The sequence below is a fragment of the Dipodomys merriami genome, unplaced genomic scaffold (assembly GCF_024711535.1).
Source record: "Dipodomys merriami isolate MVZ:Mamm:240054 unplaced genomic scaffold, mDipMer1.0.p SCAF_56, whole genome shotgun sequence".
Classification (NCBI taxonomy): domain Eukaryota; kingdom Metazoa; phylum Chordata; class Mammalia; order Rodentia; family Heteromyidae; genus Dipodomys; species Dipodomys merriami.
Genome location: NW_027206135.1, coordinates 3,285,146 through 3,307,735, shown reverse-complemented (window position 1 = coordinate 3,307,735; position 22,590 = coordinate 3,285,146). Strand labels below are relative to the sequence as shown.

The 22,590-nt window shown below is 38.3% G+C and overlaps 1 protein-coding gene across 3 annotated transcripts in view; it reads left to right on the top strand.

Moving 5' to 3' along the window:
* Positions 1-22,046, top strand: part of Rnaseh2b (ribonuclease H2 subunit B) — a 72,470-nt gene extending 50,424 nt beyond the window's left edge. For 2 of the 3 annotated variants that reach the window (XM_070000150.1, XM_070000151.1), the window contains 2 exons: positions 2,616-2,696; positions 5,267-5,414. In XM_070000150.1, the coding sequence (XP_069856251.1) occupies positions 2,616-2,696; positions 5,267-5,383 (198 nt within the window). In that variant the 3' untranslated portion in view covers positions 5,384-5,414. Of the gene's footprint in view, positions 1-2,615; positions 2,697-5,266; positions 5,415-20,376 lie in introns of those variants that run through there. The other variant, XM_070000153.1, reaches the window with a different exon arrangement.
* Positions 22,047-22,590: the final 544 nt, after the last annotated feature.

The following is a 22,590-nucleotide window of genomic DNA, read 5'->3' as shown; positions in this document are numbered from 1 at the left end:
CAAATATATCCACTGATTCATCTAAACTTGTTCTTGAAGATTTTAACCTCTGTTATTTCCTGGAGTAATGCATTCCATAGTTTATTTTTCTCTTTTCCACTTGTATTTTATTTCTAAAATTTAGGTCATTTGTATTTTGTTTTAGATTTTGACTTAGATTCAGGGTCTGTTTAGATTCTGGTTCCTAAAGCATAAGTCTCTGCTAAACTCTTGTTTTTGTGGTGAGAAAACATCCCAGACAACACATTGTAAATGAACTAGTATGGCCAGGTTCCAACAAAATTACATTTATAAAATCCAGGGCCAGCTGGATTTGGCCAGTGGGGGCATAGTTTGTCTCTTTTTCTTTTTCTGATTTAGAGCTCAGAATACTGTCACTGAACCTCAGCCTCACTTCTTAGGTTGTATTAGTTGCTTTTCAAGGCTTTCCTCTCTGTACGTTTTCCTGGGATTCTGGGGTACACGGTATATATTGTACTATAGGTTAAACAAGTGTAAGCTAAGTTTCTACTAGTTTACCTGTGTGTGCCCTGGGTTTGACTGATTTTTTTTTTTTACAGCAACATCCTTGATTATTTTCAGGAAATACCTTCCGACAGCCATTGGGCATCTCTGTCTGTATTTGTAATGGATAGGTGGAGTTCACTCTCCTTATTTTTTGCCTCATTGTCCCTTATTATCACATATCTGTCTGTTCTGAAGCTGGACTTCCTCCATTCCTTCTTTAGTCTTTTGTCATTGTCAACTAGCAGAGCTGAATGCAGTCAGGGGTTTGGAGACGTTCCCAATCTCTTTCTTCTAAACTATTTGCAAGATGGTAAGTCCAGGCCTGACATTAATCTCTGTGGTGCTCTTCTGTTCTCTTCCAGAACTCTCTCCCTTTGGTTATGTCCATTGTACTGGCTTCTGAGACACTCATCTCTTTCTGCTGAAGTATCTCTCCAAACTATAGGGTTTTGGTCTTTTAAATAACAAGAATCTCAATAAATATGACAATCCTATTTTTCCAACATTTCCAACAGTGTGCTGAGAATAACAAAAATTAGTTATGGGAAGAAAGTGTAACAATTATTTTTTTTTGTTAGATGCACTTGTAACTCATGTCTTGTTTGAATGTGTGCTATTAAAAGATCTGACCAACTCCTTGCCCTTAATAAACATTTCATATTCATCTGGAAATATATTTGTCTTAAGTTCTAGCCATGAACTTTTTACAACTTGAACTGTCAAGTTGCAAAAGTGAATAATGTGAATAATGTCCTATAATAATGTCCAAGTATTTATAATGACTTATCTGTGAGATACAGTTCATTGAATATATCCTCATGTCTTCAAGTTCTGAAACAGTTGTGGCCTTCAGCATTATAAGCTGTAAGTTCCACTTTACTGGTTGATGGTAACTTTCTAGTTACGATAGGCATTCCCTAACTGCGATTTTCTTTTAAACATGAACATGTATTCATGAGATACATCCATTCACTTTGTGTTGGTGGGTCATTGATTTGTGGTAAATTAGTCTTTTCCTTTTAATGATTTATTTGCTAGAGATTGCTTTGTGGCGAAGGGAATTCTCCTTTTTTTTTTGATGGCAAAGCTTTTGAAAAACTTTAATAGTTTTATCTCCACCTGTCATGGAGGCATTGACATCTGTTAGCACCACCTGTACTGGTGCTTTGGTTAACAAGGCAGGGGTATGAAGAAGAGATCTGGAGACTGATCTCTCTTTCCTAGGGGAAATCCGTGTTGACTCTTGCTGCATATTTCCACTAACAGCTTAAAGGTCTTTAAAACTCCAAATTATAATTACCATATGATCAATCCTCCATGTCAAACAAGACTAATCTGACCTGCTTCTTACCTTTTCCATGAAGTGTGGCCATTCTATATTATAATTATTAAGGCCATTATTTATTATTAAGGTCTGGTTCTTGCTAGGATTCTCACATGCATTCACTAGAGTGCAAAACACTAAGTGAAAGGTGAAAATACAAAGATTCAACTTAGCTACATTGAGCCTAATGGAAAGGACACTTTTATAAAAATTAACATCTCAATGAAGCCCTCTACTAGGTGCTATTAATTTAGGTTTCCTCTCTTACTGGCTGATTGTTGTATATAGCCATTCTCATGTGGATAAATTGAGATAGTTGAGTTAAAAAAGAGGGAAGGATATGAAGCTACTCATAGATGGTAATAATAGAATAATGCTGCCCTATATTCATTTTGAGCATAAACCAGCTGGACACCTGGCTCCCTATAAGGGAATTCTCATCTTTAGCTTTCATGATGTGCATTTTGCCTCTTAACATCCTTTAAGTCTACAGCACCCAGATGCCCACTGAAGCTGGTATATACAAACCGTTTATTTTGTTAAGGGGCTGAGGCCAGGTTGTGTCATATCCCATCATCACCATGGTTTCTTTCTGGAAGTGATGTGTGGCTTCCTTCCCTAGGGATTGGTCCAAATAAAAAGCAGCTTATAAAAGTAAAATCATTGCCAGCTTTGTGCTCCTGTGTAGGTACAAATTTGCACATTTAGTTGCATGGTTGTTTTTAATGGATTGGTATAAGTGGCAGAGTGATATTTGATGCTCTTCACTGCTCTAACATTGCAGAAACCAAAGTTATCAGATGAGCCTATAGAAGCAAAAGAAGATTACACTAAGTTTAACACTAAAGATTTGAAGACTGAAAAGGTATGTTTGTCCAGGTGTAGTGGCTACTGTCTGTCCTCAGACCTCAGTGAGTGATACAGTACACATCCAGAAATAATTGCATGCTTGATTGTGGATACAGTTTTGACTGGGGAAAACTATTCACTTGCATTTCTGTGGCTTAATAGTTCATTCAAAATAGTGTATGGTAGTGAAAGCATTAAGGCATTACGACCTTTTACACACCAAAGAAAAGCATTCTGCTTAGCATCAATGCCCTCAAGTTTTGCCATGTTTGTTGGTAGGTGGGAAGTTTCACTATAGGTAACTCCTTTGTCACCCTAACTTCTCCAGAGCTTCCCAGAAATTAGAGTGATAAAAATTATTAATAATAATTCCACTAGTCAGCATTCACCTTACAAATGTGAGTTGGATAACATTTTTTACTTAGTTGTACATGCTTTATAATAACAGGTAGCCTTTAAAATTGGCATTGTAATACTTACATAGCTTCTGGTTCTGCCCCTTTCAGTTACTGGTATATTGTGGAAATGTTCATGTATCATTACACATTCTTTGAAATCATAATCATGGTTTCGTGATACCCAATCATAAGTCTTTATTACATCATATGGGATTTGGCATTGAATCAGTCCTCTACATGTAGCCATACAGATTACTTCTAGATTTTTTTTAATGAAAGGATAGATAATTTTTTTACAGCCTGCATTTCTGATTATTTCATTTGACACAATTTAGAACTAAATTGGGGACCGTGAGCTTTGACATAATTGAAATTGTGCTCAAATCTTGTCCCATCCCGTCCCCCCCCCCTCCGTCGTGGGGCCTGACCTCTGGGCCTAGGTGCTGTCCCTCAGCTCTTCAGCTCAAGGATAGCACTCTACACTTGAGCCACAGTACCACTTCCGTTGTTTTTTCTGCTTATGTGGTGCTGAGGAATCGAACCCAGGGCCTCATGCATGCAAGGCAAGCCCTCTACCACAGAGCCACCTTCCCAGCCCCTGAAATTGTGAATGTATATTTATTTTGCTTATTCATTTACTTTTTTTTAATGTGTCAGGACTTGGGCTTGAACTCAAGGCCTGGGTACTGTACTATAGCTTTTCTGCTCAAGGCTGGCATGCTACCACTTGAGCCAAAGCTTCACTTCCAGCATTCTTAACAGAATTAAATATTGTTTTATTCTTGAAAATGTTTGCCTTTCAAATAGAAGAAGGTTTTTTAGTTGCTCATTGTCTATTTGCATTTTTGCATAGTTATTTTTGTCCCTTGCCTATTTTTTCTGCTCAAGACTAGTGCTTTGCCACTTACCTATTGCCACTTCTCCTTACCTATTTTTATGTTGGGATAGTACTAAAGCCATTTATTTATACCCATTTATGGTACCAACAATTTTCTGGTGTGTTTTTAGCCTTTTCAATTGATTTTTTTTAAACAATTAAACTTTCTGAAGTTAAGTATAGAGATGGGTTTTTTTTATTGTGTTTATGCCCATTTCAAGATAAGTTAACTTCCTCTTAGATTTGAATAGTGTTCAATGTTTGCATAAATGTCATTCTTTTATTCATAAGTAGAAATCAATCTGAGAATGAGCCAGTTTAAGACTGACCTAAATAGCTAGCTCTCGACAGAGACATTTCATTTTCTCAGAGAATCTTTCTGCCCTGCCTTCAGGAGAAATAACACTTCCCAGTATTTTCACTTGGCCAGCCACCAGTGCTAGAAGAGGGTTGGATCAGAGTTATAGTTAAATGCACAGGAAAACTTGTCTGAAAGAGACTGTCACTTTTCACCATCTAGTCACAAAATAAGCCTACCAAAGGTAGGCAGATTGAGAAGCAAAATGGCAGAATCATACAGTGTCCTTAAAGGATCTGGTCTTAGAGTTCCTAAGGAGACAAATCTTTCTTTTTCTTTTCTGATTTCCATTATTGATTCTTGTTTTAAAAAGTTGTAATGCCTCCTAGTGAACTCAGTTGCTATTTATCATCTTCTAGTGTATTTTACAGGACATAATAAAAATATATACAGTGACCAGGAAGAGAGAGAAATGTACAGGGCAGAAATATTGGAGGCAGCTTTATGGAAAGCATTTCTTTTAGGAGGAAAAAAACAGGACAGCTATCCTGCTGGCCTGGGATAATTGGCAATACAGGTCATCTTTTGAATATAGGCTGTCCTTGGTTTTCCATAGAGTGAGTGAATAAAATCAGATTGTAAATTGCTGTGAATTATTCATCGTGTGGTAATACAAGGCTATAATTCCTCCCCCTGACAATTGCCGCCTGTGGCAGTCCCATTGTTTGTGTTATTACACTTAATGCACCCTCCAGAATTACTCCCCCAAAGTAAACCACCACTTGTAACATTCCTTCTTGGAAGGTGGCAGTTTTATCTTAACATATTCCATCTCTGAAGTCTGAATTCTGAATAGATATCAGAACTTGCTTCACTCCTTTATGAAGCTGTTAGCAACAGATGCTTACCTCCCTGAGAAAACCTTGAGGGTTGCACGGTCTTGTCTGATTTGCATGTTTAATTTACAAATGTTGTACATTCATAACAACTTTTCTCTCTTATCTTCACAACAGAAAAGTAGCAAAATGACTGCAGCTCAGAAGGCTTTGGCTAAAGTTGACAAGAGCGGAATGAAAAGTATTGAAACCTTTTTTGGGGCAAAAAGTAAAAAAAAAATTGGGAAGATCTGAAACTTTAGAAATAAAATCTCATAAAGCAAAACAAAATGTTTGTTTCCTACATGTTCCATTTTCATTCTTCTTTCATGTTGATCTTTAATCACCACTTTAGCAGGGAGAAATTTTCATCCTTCAATGTTGCTTTGGATTTAGTATTTCTGAACAAAATATGGAAACTAATTGTATAGCTTCACGATCATGGTAAATTGAAATAACTCAAGCCTCGAAGTGTCCTCATAAACCAGCTATTTGAAGGAATGGCTTGCTAGTTTATGCACCTTTGCATAAACTTTTATAAACATAGTTTTCAGAGTATTGAAAGAAATAGAAACAAGACTGTACATTTTAGTAAGCTTATATTTAAAAGTGCTTTTTTATTTTTATAAATACATTTTTCAGAAAATAGAGATCAAAATAAAAACATTATAATCTCCTACCTTTTCATTGCCCAAAGATAATTTGGTGTATTTTCGTTCAATAAAATGTTGAAAAAAAATTGAAGGAATAGACGCTTTAGTAGCTTTCTTTTTTGGAATATCATTTTGTGAACATTTTCCCAGGCTCTTAGATATTCTTCATACAGATATTTCAGGGCTGGGCTATAGGTCAGTGGTGAAACACTGTTGCTAGACTAGCATGCTTAAAGCCTCAGGTTCAATCCCAGTTCTACCAAAATTGATTACTATAAGTGAATAAATGCCTTTATGACTATAATTTTCAGGTGTTTAGATACTTGGTTATTTAAGTAATGTCCCCATTTATTTACAAATGTTCAGTATTTGAAGAACCAGATTATATGTAAATATTTTGTCCACATATTTTTGTCCTTAGAACAGATTTTCTAATGTGGATTTACTGGTTTCTGTGTAACTATAATCCAGCTCTGTAGGTAGTAGAGGTAGGAGGACTATGGTTCCAGGCTGGCTTAAACAAAAGTTCAAGACCCACCCTTAAAAATAAACTAAAGCAAAAGTAACCTAGGGGCATGGCTAAAATGGTAAGACATTTGCCTAGCACAAAGCTCTGAGTTCAACCTCTAAAATAAATAATAATATGAAGATATATCTATATCTATCCATATATATGCTTATATATGTGGAAATATATTTCAAAGAAATTTATTGTACTTGATTAGTAATGACATTGAAATATGTTTCACTTAAGTGTTTCCTCTACAGAAAACTTAACTAGTTGCTTTTATTTTCTTCTACTATTTTGGTAGTTTTTTTATTTTGTTTTAATTACTTAAATCACGCAGATAATATTTTTAAACAACACATGAGATAAAGCTATGGTTTGGTTATTTTTCTTACCATTTTTATTTTCCATTTTGCCTGTGGGATTAATTTCTTGGGTTTTAAGAGTAAGTTCTGATGGGATTTACATTATGACTTTGTTAGACTCATAAGTTATTCTGAGGAAATCAAATATTTTCTTACAGAATTTATTGTTTTCATTCAGAAACACAGTATTCTCTATATTTATTCAGATCCTAACTATTCCTTTCACTGAGATTTTGTTCATCATCTCAGAGATAATTCTTTTTAGTAGAATGTCTCGGCATTTTCCTATTTGAATGGAATCTGTTTTTTCATTTAGGCTATTAACTGGTCATTTTATGGTAAATTTTAGATTTTTATATGTGTATTGTTTAAATAATCAATTAACTAAACTCAATCTAAAATATTTCTGTTTTTATTTATCCTGAATATTCAACTCAAAATAAGGTCATGAATTCTAAAAGTTTATATGTAATTCTCTTTTTTTGGGGGGAGGTGCAGGGGGTCCGGTCGTGGGGCCTGAACTCTGGGCCTGGGCGCTATCCCTCAGCTCTTCAGCTCAAGGCCAGCGCTCTACCACTTGAGCCATAGTGCCACTTCCGGCTTTTTTCTTTTCGCTTATGTGGTGCTGAGGAATCGAACCCAGGGCCTCATGCATTCAAGGCAAACGCTGTACCACTGAGCCACCTTCCCAGCCCCTATATGTAATTCTTTCTAGTACCTATACCTGTTGTTTTTTTGTCTTTTGTATTCTTATGTATGCTAGGATATTCAAAGTGGTGTTAAAGAATAATAATAATCATCTTTGACTTCTAGTTTGTTTTTTTTTGGAGTCCGGTCGTGGGGCCTGAACTTTGGGCCTGGGTGCTGTCCCTCAGCTCTTCAGCTCAAGGCTAGCACTCTACCACTTGAGCCACAGCGCCACTTCCAGCTTTTTTTCTTTTTGCTTATGTGGTGCTGAGGAATTGAACCCAGGGCCTCAGGCATGCAAGGCAAGCGCTCTACCACTGAGCCACCTTCCCAGCCTCTGACTTGTGGTTTTATTGATGTGCTTTACCATTGATTTTTGAAACTAGCCATTATTACTACAATGACTGTCTTTGGTATTTGTTTATTATGTTGTGGATGCACTCTGGCTGGTTAGTGTGTATCAAAACCCATTTTCCATTATTATCTCTAGGGTTTTTAAAATTTTTATATTTTTAATGACAGAGTTGCTGGTAGGACTTAAGTGTTAGACATACACTAGTTCTCTACTTTTTTCCATTGTTCTCTAAAACACTGGAAAACACTTTGGCAAGGAGTATTCTATCTCTGGGAAACTTAAAGATTACCAAAAGTACAAGGGTCTAGAACTGAAGATTTTTTCAATTTTGTTGTAGTTTATTTGCTTGTTGTATTTTTTTTCTGTAATTGGGAAGAATTTCTTCTGTTGTTTTACTTGTCATTTTTTAAGAGTACAGTCCACCTATTTGTCAGAATGATTCTCAGTTTTTGTCTAACAGTTTTTGTTTTTTTCTTGATTGTATACTTTGGATGGACACCAGAGGAGTGATGTCATTTTCAGTGCATCCTATTGAGATCAGTATTCCCAATGCTAGTCAGATTAACCCCAGTCACTCAGAATAGTGTCTACTGCACACTACTATCAACTGCCCTTGAAATTAACAAATTACTTGTGGGTAAAATGTCTAAGACATAAGTATCCTATTCCATATCCAACCCATTTGTTTTACGATCTACTCATGATTTTTCTATCATATCTTCTGTATCCATTGGCATCCTTTTGTATGGAACAGATTTCCCTTTCTGCTTACTACATAAGCATTTATAAATGTAGATCAGGGCTAGGGAATGTGGCTTAGGGGTAGAGAGCTTGTGGAACATATATGCAGCCCCAGTACAAACAAAAAAAAGTCTGAAGTGGTGCTGTGGCTCAAGTGTTAGAGTGCTAGCCTTGAGCAAAAGAAGCTCAGAGACAGTGCCCATGACCTAAGTTCAAGCCCCATGACAGGCAAAAATAAAATAAAAAATAAAAGAAATGCACATCAGAATGGGTTTGTAGATGTTTATTTTATATAGTGAGCTATAATATAGTATCTCTATTAAATTTAATGTACATATAGTTCCAGAAACTTGCTGCAGTATAACTTTCTTTTTTTTTTAATTTTTATTTTATTTTATTTTATTTGAGAACATATTGTACAGAGGGGTTACAATTACATGGGCAGGATAATGCATACATTTCTTACCAAGCATTGCAGCCTCCTCCTTTGTTTACCCTTCACCTCCCTTCCCAGCCTCCCCCGTCCCCCCCAACCAATCATACCCCCCTCCCCCCCCCCACAACGACATTGTAAAGCTGGTTTTGACATGACATTTTGTACTTCTCATTGTTGCAACAGGTCCACCTGAATCCTTAAACGACTTGTTTGTCCCCATCTCCTCCACATGTTATACTGACATCAAATATAGTGAAAGCGGGGGTTACACTGTGGGGGAGGGACATACAAAGCAACAAAGAAATAATCTTATAAATGCGTTAGAAACACATGCATGAAAGAAACGAAAACATTAAAATACATATTTAAGGGTTCGTTTTCCTAACATCACATTATCTGACCTTTTCCGCTTGGCTCATACCTATACTAGATATTGCAAATAAGGGAAACCATGGGACCTATGCTTCTTTGGGCCTGGCTTACTTCACTTAATATAATTTTTTCCAAGCCTTTCCATTTCCTAACAAATGGGGAAATGTCATTCTTTCTGATGGAGGCATAGAATTCCATTGTGTATATATACCACATTTTCTTGATCCATTCATCTACTGAGGGGCATCTGGGTTGGTTCCATATCTTAGCTATGGTACATAATGCTGCAATAAACATAGTTGTGCTGGTACCTTTAGTGTGGTCTTGTTTGTATACATTTGGGTAAATGCTCAAAAGTGGGATTGCTGGATCATAGGGGAGATCTATGTGAAGTCTTTTGAGGAAACTCCATACTGCTTTCCAAAGTGGTTGAACAAGTTTACATTCCCACCAACAATGAAGTAAGGTACCTTTCTGTCCACATCCCCTCCAGCATCTGTTGTTGTTAGAGTTCTTGATTTTTGCCATTCTAACTGGAGTGAGGTGATATCTCAAGGCTGTTTTGATTTGCATTTTTTTTATGGCTAGGGATGTTGAACATTTCTTCATGTGTCTATTGGCCATCCTTCTTTCTTCTTCAGAGAAGTTTCTCTTTAAGTCTTTTGCCCACTTATTTATTGGGCAGTTGTTTCTTTGAGGATTTGTTGTTGGGTGGTTTAATTTTTTGAGTTCCAAGTATATTTTAGATATGAGACCCTTGTCCGTTGTATGGCTAGTAAAGATCTTCTCCCAATCGGTGGGCTTTCTATTGATCTTGCTAGCTATGTCATTTGCCCTGCAGAAGCTCTGAAACCTTATGCAATCCCATTTGTCCAACCTTTCTTTGATTTGTTGTGCTTCTGGGTCTCTATTCAGAAAATTTTGGCCTGAGCCAAGGAGACCTAGGGTTTTTCCTATTCCATCCTGTAATGTTTTCAGAGGGTCTGCTTTGAGTTCAAGGTCTTTGATCCATTTGGAGTTGATTCTGGTGCAGGGTGATATATAAGGATCTAGCTTTAGTTTTCTACATGTAGTTAACCAATTTTGCCAGCACCATTTACTGAAGAGGCTGTCTTTCTTCCATTCTATTGTTTTAGCTCCCTTATTGAAGATTAGATGGCTATACGTATGTAGGTTCATTTCTGGGTTTTCAATTCTATTCCATTGGTCCTGAGGTCTGTTCTTATGCCAATACCAAGCTGTTTTGATTACTATGGCTTTATAGTAGAGTTTGAAATTTGGTATTGATATTCCTCCAGCAGTGTTCTTTCCGTTGAGGAGCGTTTTTGCTATTTGGGGTCTGTTATTGTTCCATATGAATTTTTGGATTGCCTCTTCTATTTCCTTGAAGAATGAGGGTGGAATTTTGATAGGTATCGCGTTGAATTTGTAGATAGCCTTGGGAAGTATTGCCATTTTCACAATGTTAATCTTGCCAATCCAGGAGCATGGGAGGTTTTGCCATTTTTTAAGTTCTGTGTTGATTACCTTTTTCAAGATTTTAAAGTTTTCATCATAGAGGTCCTTCACTTCTTTAGTTAAGTTAATTCCTAGGTATTTTATTTTTTGTGGGGCGATTACAAATGGAGTTGCTTTCCTAATTTCAGCCACACTTTTCTCATTGTTGGCATACAGAAAAGCCATTGATTTTGGGGGGTTAATTTTATAACCTGCTACTTTGCCAAAGTTTTGAATCAGCTTGAGTAATTTGGGAGTGGAGTCTATGGGATTCTTTAAATACAAGATCATGTCATCTGCAAAGAGGGAGAGTTTTATTTCTTCTTTCCCTATTTGGATCCCCTTTATGTCTGCATCTTGTCTTATTGCTGTAGCTAGGCATTCTAATACTAGATTGAAGAGAAGTGGAGAGAGTGGGCATCCTTGTCTTGTTCCTGAGTTAAGAGGAAATGGCTTTAGTTTTTCACCATTGAGTATAATGCTGGCTGTAGGTTTGTCATATACAGCCTTTATTGTATTGAGGAATGTTCCATGGATTCCTAATTTTTCCAAAACCTTCATCATAAAGGGGTGTTGGATCTTGTCGAATGCTTTTTCTGCAACTATTGAGATAACCATGTGGTTCTTATTCTTGCTCCTGTTGATGTGATGAATAATATTAATTGATTTGCGTATATTGAACCAGCTTTGCATCCCTGAAGTGAATCCTGTTTGATCATGGTGTATGATTTTTTGGATGAATTGTTGAAGTCGATTGGCCAAAATTTTGTTGAGAAGTTTTGCATCAATGTTCATCAAAGAAATGGGTCTATAGTTCTCTTTCTTTGATGAGTCCCTGCCTGGTTTTGGGATGAGGGTTATGATGGCTTCATAGAATGTGTTCGGAAGTGAGCTTTCTCTTTCAATTTCATTGAAGAGTTGGAGGAGTATTGGTGTGAGCTCTGCTTTGAAGGCCTTGTAAAATTCCGCTGTAAAACCATCTGGTCCTGGACTTTTCTTAGCTGGGAGGTCTCTTATTGCTGTTTCTATTTCAATGCTTGATATGGGCCTGTTAAGCTGGTTTAACTCATCTTGGTTTAGTTTTGGCATGTTAATATTTGCTAGGAAAAGGTCCATTTATGTCAAGTTCTCAAACTTATTAGCATAAAGTTTTGAGAAGTATTCCCTTATAATGTTCTGAATATTGGTTGTTTCCGTGGTGATGTTTCCGTTCTCATCTCTGAGTTTATTAATTTGGGTGTGTTCTCTCCTTTTTCTGATAAGGTTTGCTAAGGGTCTGTCAATTTTGTTAAGTTTTTCGAAGAACCAACTCTTTGTTTTGTTGATTCTTTCTATAGTTTTTTTGGATACTAATTCATTTAATTCTGATTTAATTTTGATTATTTCTTTTCGTCTACTGGATTGGGGTTTATCTTGCTGCTCTTTTTCAAGGAGGTTTAGATGTGTCATTAAATTGCTAGTTTCAGATCTCTCCAATTTGTTGATGTAGGAGCTCAGAGCTATAAACTTGCCTCTGAGTACTGCCTTTGCTGTGTCCCAGAGGAGCTGGTAATTTGTGTGTTCATTTTTGTTGAATAGCATGAACATTTGAATTTCCTTTCTAATCTCTTCCATGACCCACTCTTGATTCAGCAGTGTGTTGTTCAGCCTCCATGTGATACCGGACTTTCTTTGGTGGCTTTTGGTGTTGAGTTCTAATTTTATTCCCTTGTGGTCAGAGAGAATGCAAGGTATAACTTCAATGTTTCTGAATTTAGACAAGTTTGCTTTGTGGCCTAAAATGTGGTCTATTTTAGAAAACGTTCCATGTGCTGCTGAGAAGAACGTGTATTCTGATGCTGCTGGGTGAAATGTTCGGTAAATGTCTGTTAAGTCTAGTTGATCTATGCAGCTGTTTAGATCTGCGGTTTCTCTGTTGAGTTTTTGCCGAGTTGATCTATCTAGTGGGGAGAGTGGTGTGTTAAAATCCCCAACAATTAATGTCTTTGGATCTATATGGGATTTGAGGGAAAGTAGTGTTTCTTTGATAAATTTGGGTGCTCCATTGTTTGGCGAATAGATATTTAGAATTGTAATATCCTCCTGAAGGAGAGATCCTTTAATTACTATGTAGCGACCTTCTTTATCTCTTCTCACGAATTTTAATTTGAAGTCTATTTTATCTGATATTAGGATTGCAACTCCCGCCTGATCATGAGGGCCGTTTGCTTGGTAGATTTTGTTCCAGCCTTTAACATTGAAAATGTGTTTGTTTTTACGGGCAAGATGTGACTCCTGCAGGCAGCAGATAGAAGGGTCTTGTCTTTTAATCCAACTAGACAGTCTATGTCGCTTAATTGGAGAGTTCAGTCCGTTAACGTTAAGAGATAGGACTGAGAGGTATTTGGGAGTTCCTGCCATGTTATCCACCTTCTTGGGGGCTGCAAAAACTGGGTTCTTCCTATGGTTCTTGGATTCTCAGTTTGGGTGCAGTTTCTTGGCCTTTGTTGAGGTCTTGTTGGTTTTCTATGTGTAGGACATCTTTAAGAATCTTTTGTAGGGCTGGTTTGGTGGAGATGTATTGTTTCAATTTTTCTTTGCGATGGAAGGTTTTTATTTGGCCTTCAGTTATGAAGGAGAGTTTAGCTGGGTCCAGTATTCTTGGTTGATAGTTGTTTGTTTTTAGGGCATGGCATACATCATTCCAGGCTCTTCTTGCTTTGATTGTCTCTGCTGAGAAATCTGAGGTGATTCTAATTGGTTTCCCTTTATAGGTGATTAACCTTTTCTCCTTGACAGCTTTAAGGATCTTTTCCTTGGTCTGAGTTGATCCTGTGTGGATTATAATGTGATGGTGGGATGTCCTATTCTGGTCTGGTCTATTTGGGGTTCTAAAAGCTTCTTGTATATGAATAGGCCTATCTTTTTGTATGTTTGGGAAGTTCTCTGCTAGGATCCTGTTAAACAAATTTCCTAGACCATTAACTTCTGTTTCTAGGTGCTCCTCTACACCCATTATCCTTAGATTGGGCCTTCTGATGGTGTCTTCCAGGTGTTGGATAGACCTATCATATTTCTTGGACTTGTCTTGGATGGTTGTATGTTCTTTATAATATCTAGGCTGTCTTCAATCCCTGAGATTCGATCTTCTGCATGGTCTAACCTGCTGTCAAGACTCTCTACTTTGTTTTTTATCCCTTTTCCTTCTAATTGGTCAGCTTTGATGGCTTCAAGTTCTTTGTTGAAGCTTTGTTTTAGGTCTTGTATGAATTTCTTTACTTCCTTAATTTGGTGTTCAGTGTTTGTTCTCAAATCACTTAGTTGATTGGTTATGGTTTCTTTGGACTCCCATTCCTTCTGTTGGGTTCCATTCAGCATTCCCTTTGTGGTCTCCCTGACTTCCTTCAGCTCTTTGTTAATGGATTCCATGAATGCCTTTAGTGATCTTTGTGTATTCTCTACCTGGTCTCTCAATTCCTGAATTACTCTTTGATTAGCTTCCTCCCGTTTGTGGGATTCCTGCAGTTCTCTTTCCTCCCATTCGTGGGATTCCTGCAGTTCTCTTTGAGTGTTCTCAGCCTGCTCGTGCCATTCCTCCCTTTCTCTTTGAGTATTCTCAAGTTGTTCACGCAAATCCTGTATCAGTTTTTGAGTAGCTTCCTCACGCTTATGATATTCCTGTATAAACTTTTGGGATGCCTCCTCTCTCTCCCTATCACGCTCATACAGAGTCCTTTGTAAGTTGTCAGACTTCTCATTTATCATGTTTGCTAGTAGTGATTGTAGAGCTATTTGGGAACTCTCCTCTGGATTATTCTTTATCTGTTCTAATCCCTGATTATCAAGATTGGGAATTGAGATACCCGAATTTGCCATTTTTCTTGTGGTTTTCCGGCTTACTCTGCCCATTTGAGATGAAGATAGCACTAGTTTTGTGCTAGAACACCATCTTAAGGCAACCATCAACCAAAGTTTGCGTTTGTACAGTCAATAGTCTACAGATTCAATCTAGTTCAACAGATACATCTATTCAACATCAAACAACTATATGTTAAAGGACTTCGAACCGCAGAAAAGAATTTGGAAAACCAGAAATTATTAGGATTAGGGAGAGATGTGGGTAAAAAATAGGAATAGATTGGTGTGGGGAGGCACAGGGAGAATTAACTGTGTCCTAATCACAATGCAGGAAATGGGTTGGGTAGGATGCAAGTAGAGAGAGAGAAAAAGAAGAGACGAAAAGAGGAATGAAAAGAGACCAGAAAAAAAAAATAGAAACGTAAAAGTTAATGTTATTATAGAGATTAAAAGACTGTCTATTTAGAGAGGAATGTGAATATGTTGAGAGAAAGGGAGGGACATGGAGGAGATGTGAAAAACTTTAAGGATGGGAAAGGGAGAAGAAAAGATCAGAAGTTCAGTAGAGCTAGACAAAAAACAAAAAGATAATTAAGAAAGAAAGAAAAAGAGAAAGAAGACAAGAAAAGAAAGGAAAACGCTCATTCACGTGTTCCTAAAATACAAATTATAAGAGGAGAAAAAAAAAGTTACTGGAAAACAATTATTTTTCAGAAGAGGCAAAAATTAAAGATTAATAAAAGTTTTAGAAGAGAAAAAAAATTATATATATATATATATAAGGTAACAAAAAAAACAAACAAAAAAAAGAAAAGAAGAAGAAGGAAAAAAAGAAAAGAAAAAAAAGTCTTGATTTTTTTTGGGAGGGGGGGAGGGGTGGGAAGAATCTTGTATCTCCCTTTTGTCTGTAACCAGTCTCTTGTTGGAGTCTCTGGTCAGCTTGAGGTCCTGTGGCTTGATTGGTTTCTTAAGTTGGTTTGTTGGAAGAGGCAGAAAAATGCTCTGCTTTACTCAAGATTTTGAGATCCTCCTCCCAGGTTAGTTTTCTGGGAGGGTGATCTGCTTTGAGAATAACAAAAGAGGGGGATGCGGTGATGAGGCTAGGTTCTGGGTAGAGTTGAGGCCTTTCAACAAACAATAGCTTTTCCCTGGGGCTATTTTGTGATAAAGCTCACAGAGCCCAGCCTGGAGCCATTCTCAGGGTTTCTGTTTTTCAATTGATTGTGGAGGCTGCTAGAGGGAGGGGCAGCCTCTGGTCTGGTTACCCCGTGAGGCAAGCCACTCCAATGGCTGGCGCCTGAGCTGGGTGACTTTTCCCTGGATGGAGCTGAATCTGGCTGGTCACTTTGCCGTCAAGTTCTTGTGACCTGCTAAAAGACTCGTTTTATTCCAAGGCCTGAGCTGGAGCTAGCAGCTCCTCCGAGCTTTGTCGGTATCCAAGATGGAGATCACCGGTGCTGGGGGCGGAGGGGTGGCCTTCCCTCCTCTGCTCCCTGAGAAGGAGTGAGGACATCGGGCTTGTACTCAAGCCGAGTCTTGGATCCTGGGTCGTCTCTGGTCTGCAAACTGCAGGATGAAGATGTCCGCTCCTTGTCGGTTCTTGTTGGTGTTGAGTAGAATCCGCTCGTCCGCTGCGTCTGGCTCCTTCGTCCCGGACTCTCTGTGTCTCAGGTATGACCCCGCAGTGGTGGTCACCGCCGCGACCCTTCCGCCGCAGCGGCAGCTGCTGGCAGGCGCTCAGATGTGTCTCCTTGGCTTCCCCTCTCTTGACTAACTCTCTGTCCTGTGATGGCACACTTGGTGTGATTCTCTGGCTTAGGACTGTTCACTGGAACTCTAAAACTGCTTTCTATGCGAGAGCTTGTTCAGATTCCAGCTTCTCCTCCGCCATCTTCCCGGAACTCTTGCAGTATAACTTTCATCTGTGTTCATATTTCCTTACTTCTGCTGCAGGGTATTAGAGGCCCTTTCCTTTCCCTGTCTATTACTTGAATGAATCTTTTCCCCAGGGAACACTGTTCCTTTGTAAAGCTTTAGAGTAGTAGGTAGTAGTTATGTTCATTGCTCTTGGCATGTTAATACCTAATAGTGTCCAAAGCTAGGAATTGTGTGTGTGTGTGTGTGTGTGTGTTTGTGTAAGTAAGAGAGAGAGAGACAAATTATATAGTCATTAGAATTTCTAAATCTTCATGTCAATATTTAGGTTAAAGAAATGGTGTTCTATTCCTTTTACACCAGGAGTTTTTGTTGTTGTTATTATTTTGTTTTGTTTTTGTCAGTCATGGGGCTTGAACTTTGGGCCTGGGTGCTATCCCTGAGATCTTCAACTCAAGGGGAGCCCTCTACCACTTGAGCCACAGCGCCACTTCCGGTTTTCTGGTGGCTAATTGGAGATGAGTTTCACGGGCTTTTCTGCCCAGTCTGGCTTTGAACTGCGATTCTCAGATCTCAGCCTCCTGAGTAACTAGGATTACAGTCATGAGCCTGGGCCCAGGTACACAGGAGTATTGAATTTTGTCAAATAATTTTTGTATCTAATGAGATGGCCATAGTTTTCCTTCAATAAAGGAATATCTTTTAATGTTTGAATCATAGAGAACCAATTTTCTTTCCCTTCACTTAAAATTTTGTTTTTTATTAATTTCATAAAATGATGATTTTAATGTGACATTTGCATTCTTGAATACTATGCACTTTAGTTATAGTTATCTTCTTACCCTCTCTTATTTCTCTTCTTCCTCCCACTGGTTCCCTCTCTCCTCCAGTAGTCTCCTTTCTGCATAAGCGATTGCTTTTTTAATCTTCAATTGACCTTGCATTTTTTGGGAAAAACTATGTTTTCTCAGTGTATATATTATTTCTTTTCATATACAGCATTAACTTTTATTTCCTAACATTTTGTTATGGATTTTTATGTATCTACTTATGAGGGATGTTGCCTTTTCATTTACTTGTTATAACTTTGTCTGGTTTTGGTGTCAGAATAATACTGGTCTTATAATGAATTAGGAATATCAAAGCTTGTATTCTGAAGGATCTTGTGAGATTGGCTTTGTTTCTTCTGTATAAGGCAGACAGATTTACCAGTGAAGCCATTTGGGCCAGGAATTTTCTTTACAATTTCAATTTTTGTGGTAGCTGTATAGCTATTTCACTTTTCTTCTTTCTTTTGTGTCAGTTTGATTATTTATATCTTTTTAAATATGTCTGCTTTGTTTAGGTTTTCAAGTTCTTTGGCATAGGATTTCATCTTTGCATTATCTCTTACTATTTAAATGATATTTCCCTTTTTATACCCATATCAGACATTTTTGTCTTTTTGTTTTCTTGATTAGCACAGGCAAAGTTCATCAATTCCTTTTATCCATCCAAGGAACCATTGCCTTCTGGATTGCATAATTCCTAATGAGACATCTGTGATAATTTTTAAGATTCCTTCCACATTATATAAATGCATTCTCTCCTTGGCTTTTTATAGTTTTTTTTTTGTTTCATAATACTTTTTACAAGTTATTTATATATTAATGTTGTTTTCTTTGTTCATCTTATTTGAAAATTGGATAAGCATGGATTTGAGTTTATAATTTTCATCAGACTTAGAACATTTCTGGCCACTATTATCAAATAGTCTTATGTTCTCCCCAGGCTCTCCCCTCAGTTTCTGGAACTTCATCTATATATATGCTTGACCACATAGTACTAATAGTCCTGAGAATAGAACTGAGTTTCTGGTTTTGTTTTTGTTTTTGTTTTCTTCTTCTTCTATTTTTAGATTTTCTTTTGCTGTATTTTCAAGTTTGCTTTCTCTAACAGTTACCCAAATTTGGTGATCTGCTTCCTAAAAGACAGGTTAAGGAGGTGATGGAAGGGTATCCTTATTAGTGTTTGGAAGATGTCCAGCAACTTTGCCCTGTTTGAATAACTAAAAGAAGTGACTCAGTTTTTACACCTTTTTTATGTGCTGTAATTTACACACCATCTTTGGGGCCTATCAGAGTGACTGGGATGTTTCCTAGCTTTATGTAAAATCTCTTCACAGGTTTTACAGCAATCATATAACAGTATTAATTTATTCATTCATTTATTTACTTAGTGCCAGTACCAGAGCTTGTGCTCTTGCTTGTTTTTATTCACTTGCAGCTGACAATCTACCACTTGAGCCTCATTTCAGTCTAGCTTAGTTACTGATTAATTGGAACCAGAGTCTCTCAGGGATTTTTCTGCCAAGGCTGTGAAGTATGATACTGGAGATTTTAGCCTCCTGAGTAGCTAGGATTATAGGTCTGAGCCATAGGAGCCCAGCTATAATTGAAATTCATCTGTATAACCCTCCAAGGTAAACCAGAGGGTTTGGCCTCCCTGGTTTTCAGACTGTAGGTGGCAGTACCCAGATGCCCTCCTTTCTATACCTCCTTTCTATACCGAAGCTCAGGCTTTTCCCTTTGGCTTCCCACAGATCTTTCCTCTACCTTGTCTGTGTAGCTTATAACCACTCATCCTTCACTACTCTGTTGTAAGTATAAATTTCACTTTAAGAAAGGAAAAATCAAATCTATTTTTGTTTGTCTTCTCTATATATTTTTAATGAATTCTGCAGGTCAGTTTGTTCCCAGAAGGCCACACCAGAATTGAGGGAGAGCTTTACTTGCTTGCACATTTGCCTGTCGAAGCTTTAATTCAACTGCCAGCCTTTTGGCGTTTACTGTACTCTCATTAGTGAATGATATTTTGATCGTGTCATACTAACCAAGCCTATGTGAGAGAGGGGAAGCACCAGATACTTACAGAGGCATCAGAAGCTTCATAACTGCTAAAGGAATTGTTACCTTACACATGTATTTTAGTTAGGATATGTATAAAAGTAAAATCATTGTCGAGAAAGAAGCCAAGGAATATGCTTAGATTCTTTCATGTCTTTAAGAATATGTTCTGAACACCCATTGTGTTTCAAACATTGATTTAGGTATACTATATGGTGAAACTGACAGTGTAGAAGATTAAAATCTCTGCCCTGGAAATGTTTCCATTCTAGGATAGGAAGACATGTCAGATAGTGTGAGAGGCTATGGGAAAGGCTGAGCAACCAGGAGGCAGGCTCTGGAGAGAGAGGGTCAAGGGAAGCCTTCATCACCTTTACTTCCTCTCTACCTTCCACCAAAGAAATCTGATTTATAGCAACTTGGTTTTTTGTATTGTATAACTTCAGACTAAACCTTTTTTTCCCTTAACATTGTGCCCAGTAAGAAACCAACTTGTTCAATGACATTTGTTCAATTTCATTTTTTCCCAGAGGATTTCAGGAACTACTACCTACAAGTCTATGCTTATCTGTTTTTTGTTGTATTTATATCATAGTCTACATGTTTTGTTTTTTAAAAAAAGATCTACATTAAAGGAAAAAAGAGCAAAAACAAATGCTAGAGAAAGACAAAATTACTTAAGAATTTATCTCAGCAACTTGTCTTCATGCCGTTCTTGTAGTTTTGTGGGGGGGGGTCCCCTAAAATAATGGCATCCGTACCATAAGTTTGGGTGATTTTGTAATTCTTTTGGACATTGGAAGAACTCTTGGAATTCTTTTGGAAGAATTCTTTTTGGTAGTACAAGAATTGTATTTCTTCTCTAGCTGGCCAGAAGCCTGGGATTAGACTGGGAAAGACGTGGCCAAGGCTGGTGGCATCAGGGTACTCTTTCTTTTCCCCTCCCTTAGAAGTGTAAATGTACAGCTTACCTTTCTGTTCTAGAAGCTACAGATAGTGTTTGGGCTTTCAGGTAACTGTTTTCCTTTCATCTCTAGACGGCAACACAAAGACAGAAAAGGGGCAAATGACACGTGACACAGCTCCACACCAGGCTTGGCTGCTTCCTGGGTAACTTCCAACTCTGCGAAAGTCTAAAACTCTGCTGCACTTTCTAGAAAACCACCAAATGCCATAGTGTATTTTGAAGAATCGGTGATGGATGCTGTATTTCTTTGATCAATTATGGGTATTTCCACCTGGAGCCTTTGGCAAGGTAGTTTTATCTTAGGCTTGAAGGTATCTAATGTAGATTTGAGTAATTTGGCTCACTTACCTTCTTCCCCAGCCCCAGCCTCCCATAACAGTGTGGGTCTTTGCAGTAGAAAGCTTCAGATTGCAAAATATCAAGAGGAGAAGGCCTGTTGGGAAATCTGGGTCACTTCTTAAATCTGACCTGGTTGACCTGTCCTACTTGGGTAAAATCAGCATGGTTTAGTCCTACAGATGGTGACATAAGCCCTTGATTAATTTTAAAGGCTCTGCTGAACCAAGTTTCAACCCATACTTTAAATATTTACCAAAAACTTGACCCTTCTTTCCTCCTTACCAACTTGGCAGCTTCTAATACCTCATGATATTAACATGTGCATTTTATGATCTTACAGAGTTATAAACATTTCTTCATTTTTATAATAGATTTGCCCAGTGTATGTATTATTGTTATTTTTAGAGTGGGAGTATAAGCTGTGAAGGAATGCTGAAAGTAAGTGCCAAAAAGTAATTAATTAAGTGGGGAATGTTGTAGGAGGTAGTGGGGGTCGTATGCAAACATGTCCTGGGATTTAAGCAGGGTCATGTACTAGACCTGCAGGAGGAATGGGTGGAGTGGCTGCTGTTCTTTGATCTGCCTGCATCACATGGACCCCAAACATCATCTGTAAGAACTGAGTTTCTAAATTTCTAAATCCATCAAGTAAGTTGAACCTAGTTCTGACAGGTAGTCTGTTAGTTTTCCACATCTGCTTTTATATGTAGAATTATTTTTATAACCTCAGAGAAATTGTAACATTTCTATGCTTACCAAAGTTGAGTTGCAAATCTTTTCCCAAACCCTAGCTCTACAAAGTCAGTATAGAACTCTGGATATCTTACAGACTTCCAGAAAGGGGTGCTACACAGAAATGATCCACTTGAAACTCATGCATGCCATTTGGGTAAGGTTAATGAGCCTTGCCAGTTGTGCATTTATGGAATTAAACAATAAGGCTTTCCCTATCCTCGTCTTGTACAATCCCAAGCACTGCCTTTGGCCCAGAGCAATTGCTAACACTAGAGTGCTATTGCTGAGTAGATGCTAAGTCCTTGACCTAATAGTTTTGTGGGGCTAACCTCTGAGCAAGAAAGCCTAGCACAGTGGCTAGTGAAGCCCTACCCTTGTATGTCCTGCAAGACACTTACTCTGTGAAAATGGGTTCCAAGTGTGAGGATCCCCCAGATTGTGAATGACTGGTTGGTACAGTTCTATCACTGGCTCATATCACCCTCATATTACATACCACTCCCAGCTTCAGCCTGTTAGGTTTTAAAAAGAGGTGACCGAGTAAGAACTGAAACTGCACCACGCACGTGGTATTCAGGTAAGGGGTTTATTCAGTAGACCTGCTGGGACCAGGCAAGGTTGGCACTCCACGCGGCTGGCAAAAGAAAAAAAAAGAGGGCGGTCTGGCGGCGGTTTAGGCCTTATATAGGGTAGGGGGCGGGGAAGGGTGTGTCCAGGTAAAGGGAAGTGGGATCAGGTGGGAGAAAGGTGTGGCCACATCAGGTTAGGATGTGACCTCAGCAGATGCGGACGTGACCTCTTCCAGGTATCCCAGTTGCCTAGGTAATGCTCAGCAGATGCGGACGTGACCTCTTCCAGGTATCCCAGTTGCCTAGGTAACGCAGGTACTGGGCGAGGTCTGTTCGTCGTCCAGGAATGGACCTTACATTCCAGCCTTTTGATAATTATGAAAAAGGGCGAAGACTCTCTCTGGCTACTTCCTGCTGGCAAGGGGCGTCGTAGGGGTAAAAGGCTGGGATGTGGTCCATGCTGGGAGAAGGCAGCAGGCTGCAGCTGTCACTTGGGTGTTGATTCCTCGATGAAGTCTGGAGGAGGCGAGTCTGTTGGACGGAGTCTGGAGAAGTTTCATGAGGCATTGACGGAAACCTGAACAAATGGAAACTCTGACAATTTTTAAACCTAGAATGGCTAGCCTTTGAGAGGGAACCTA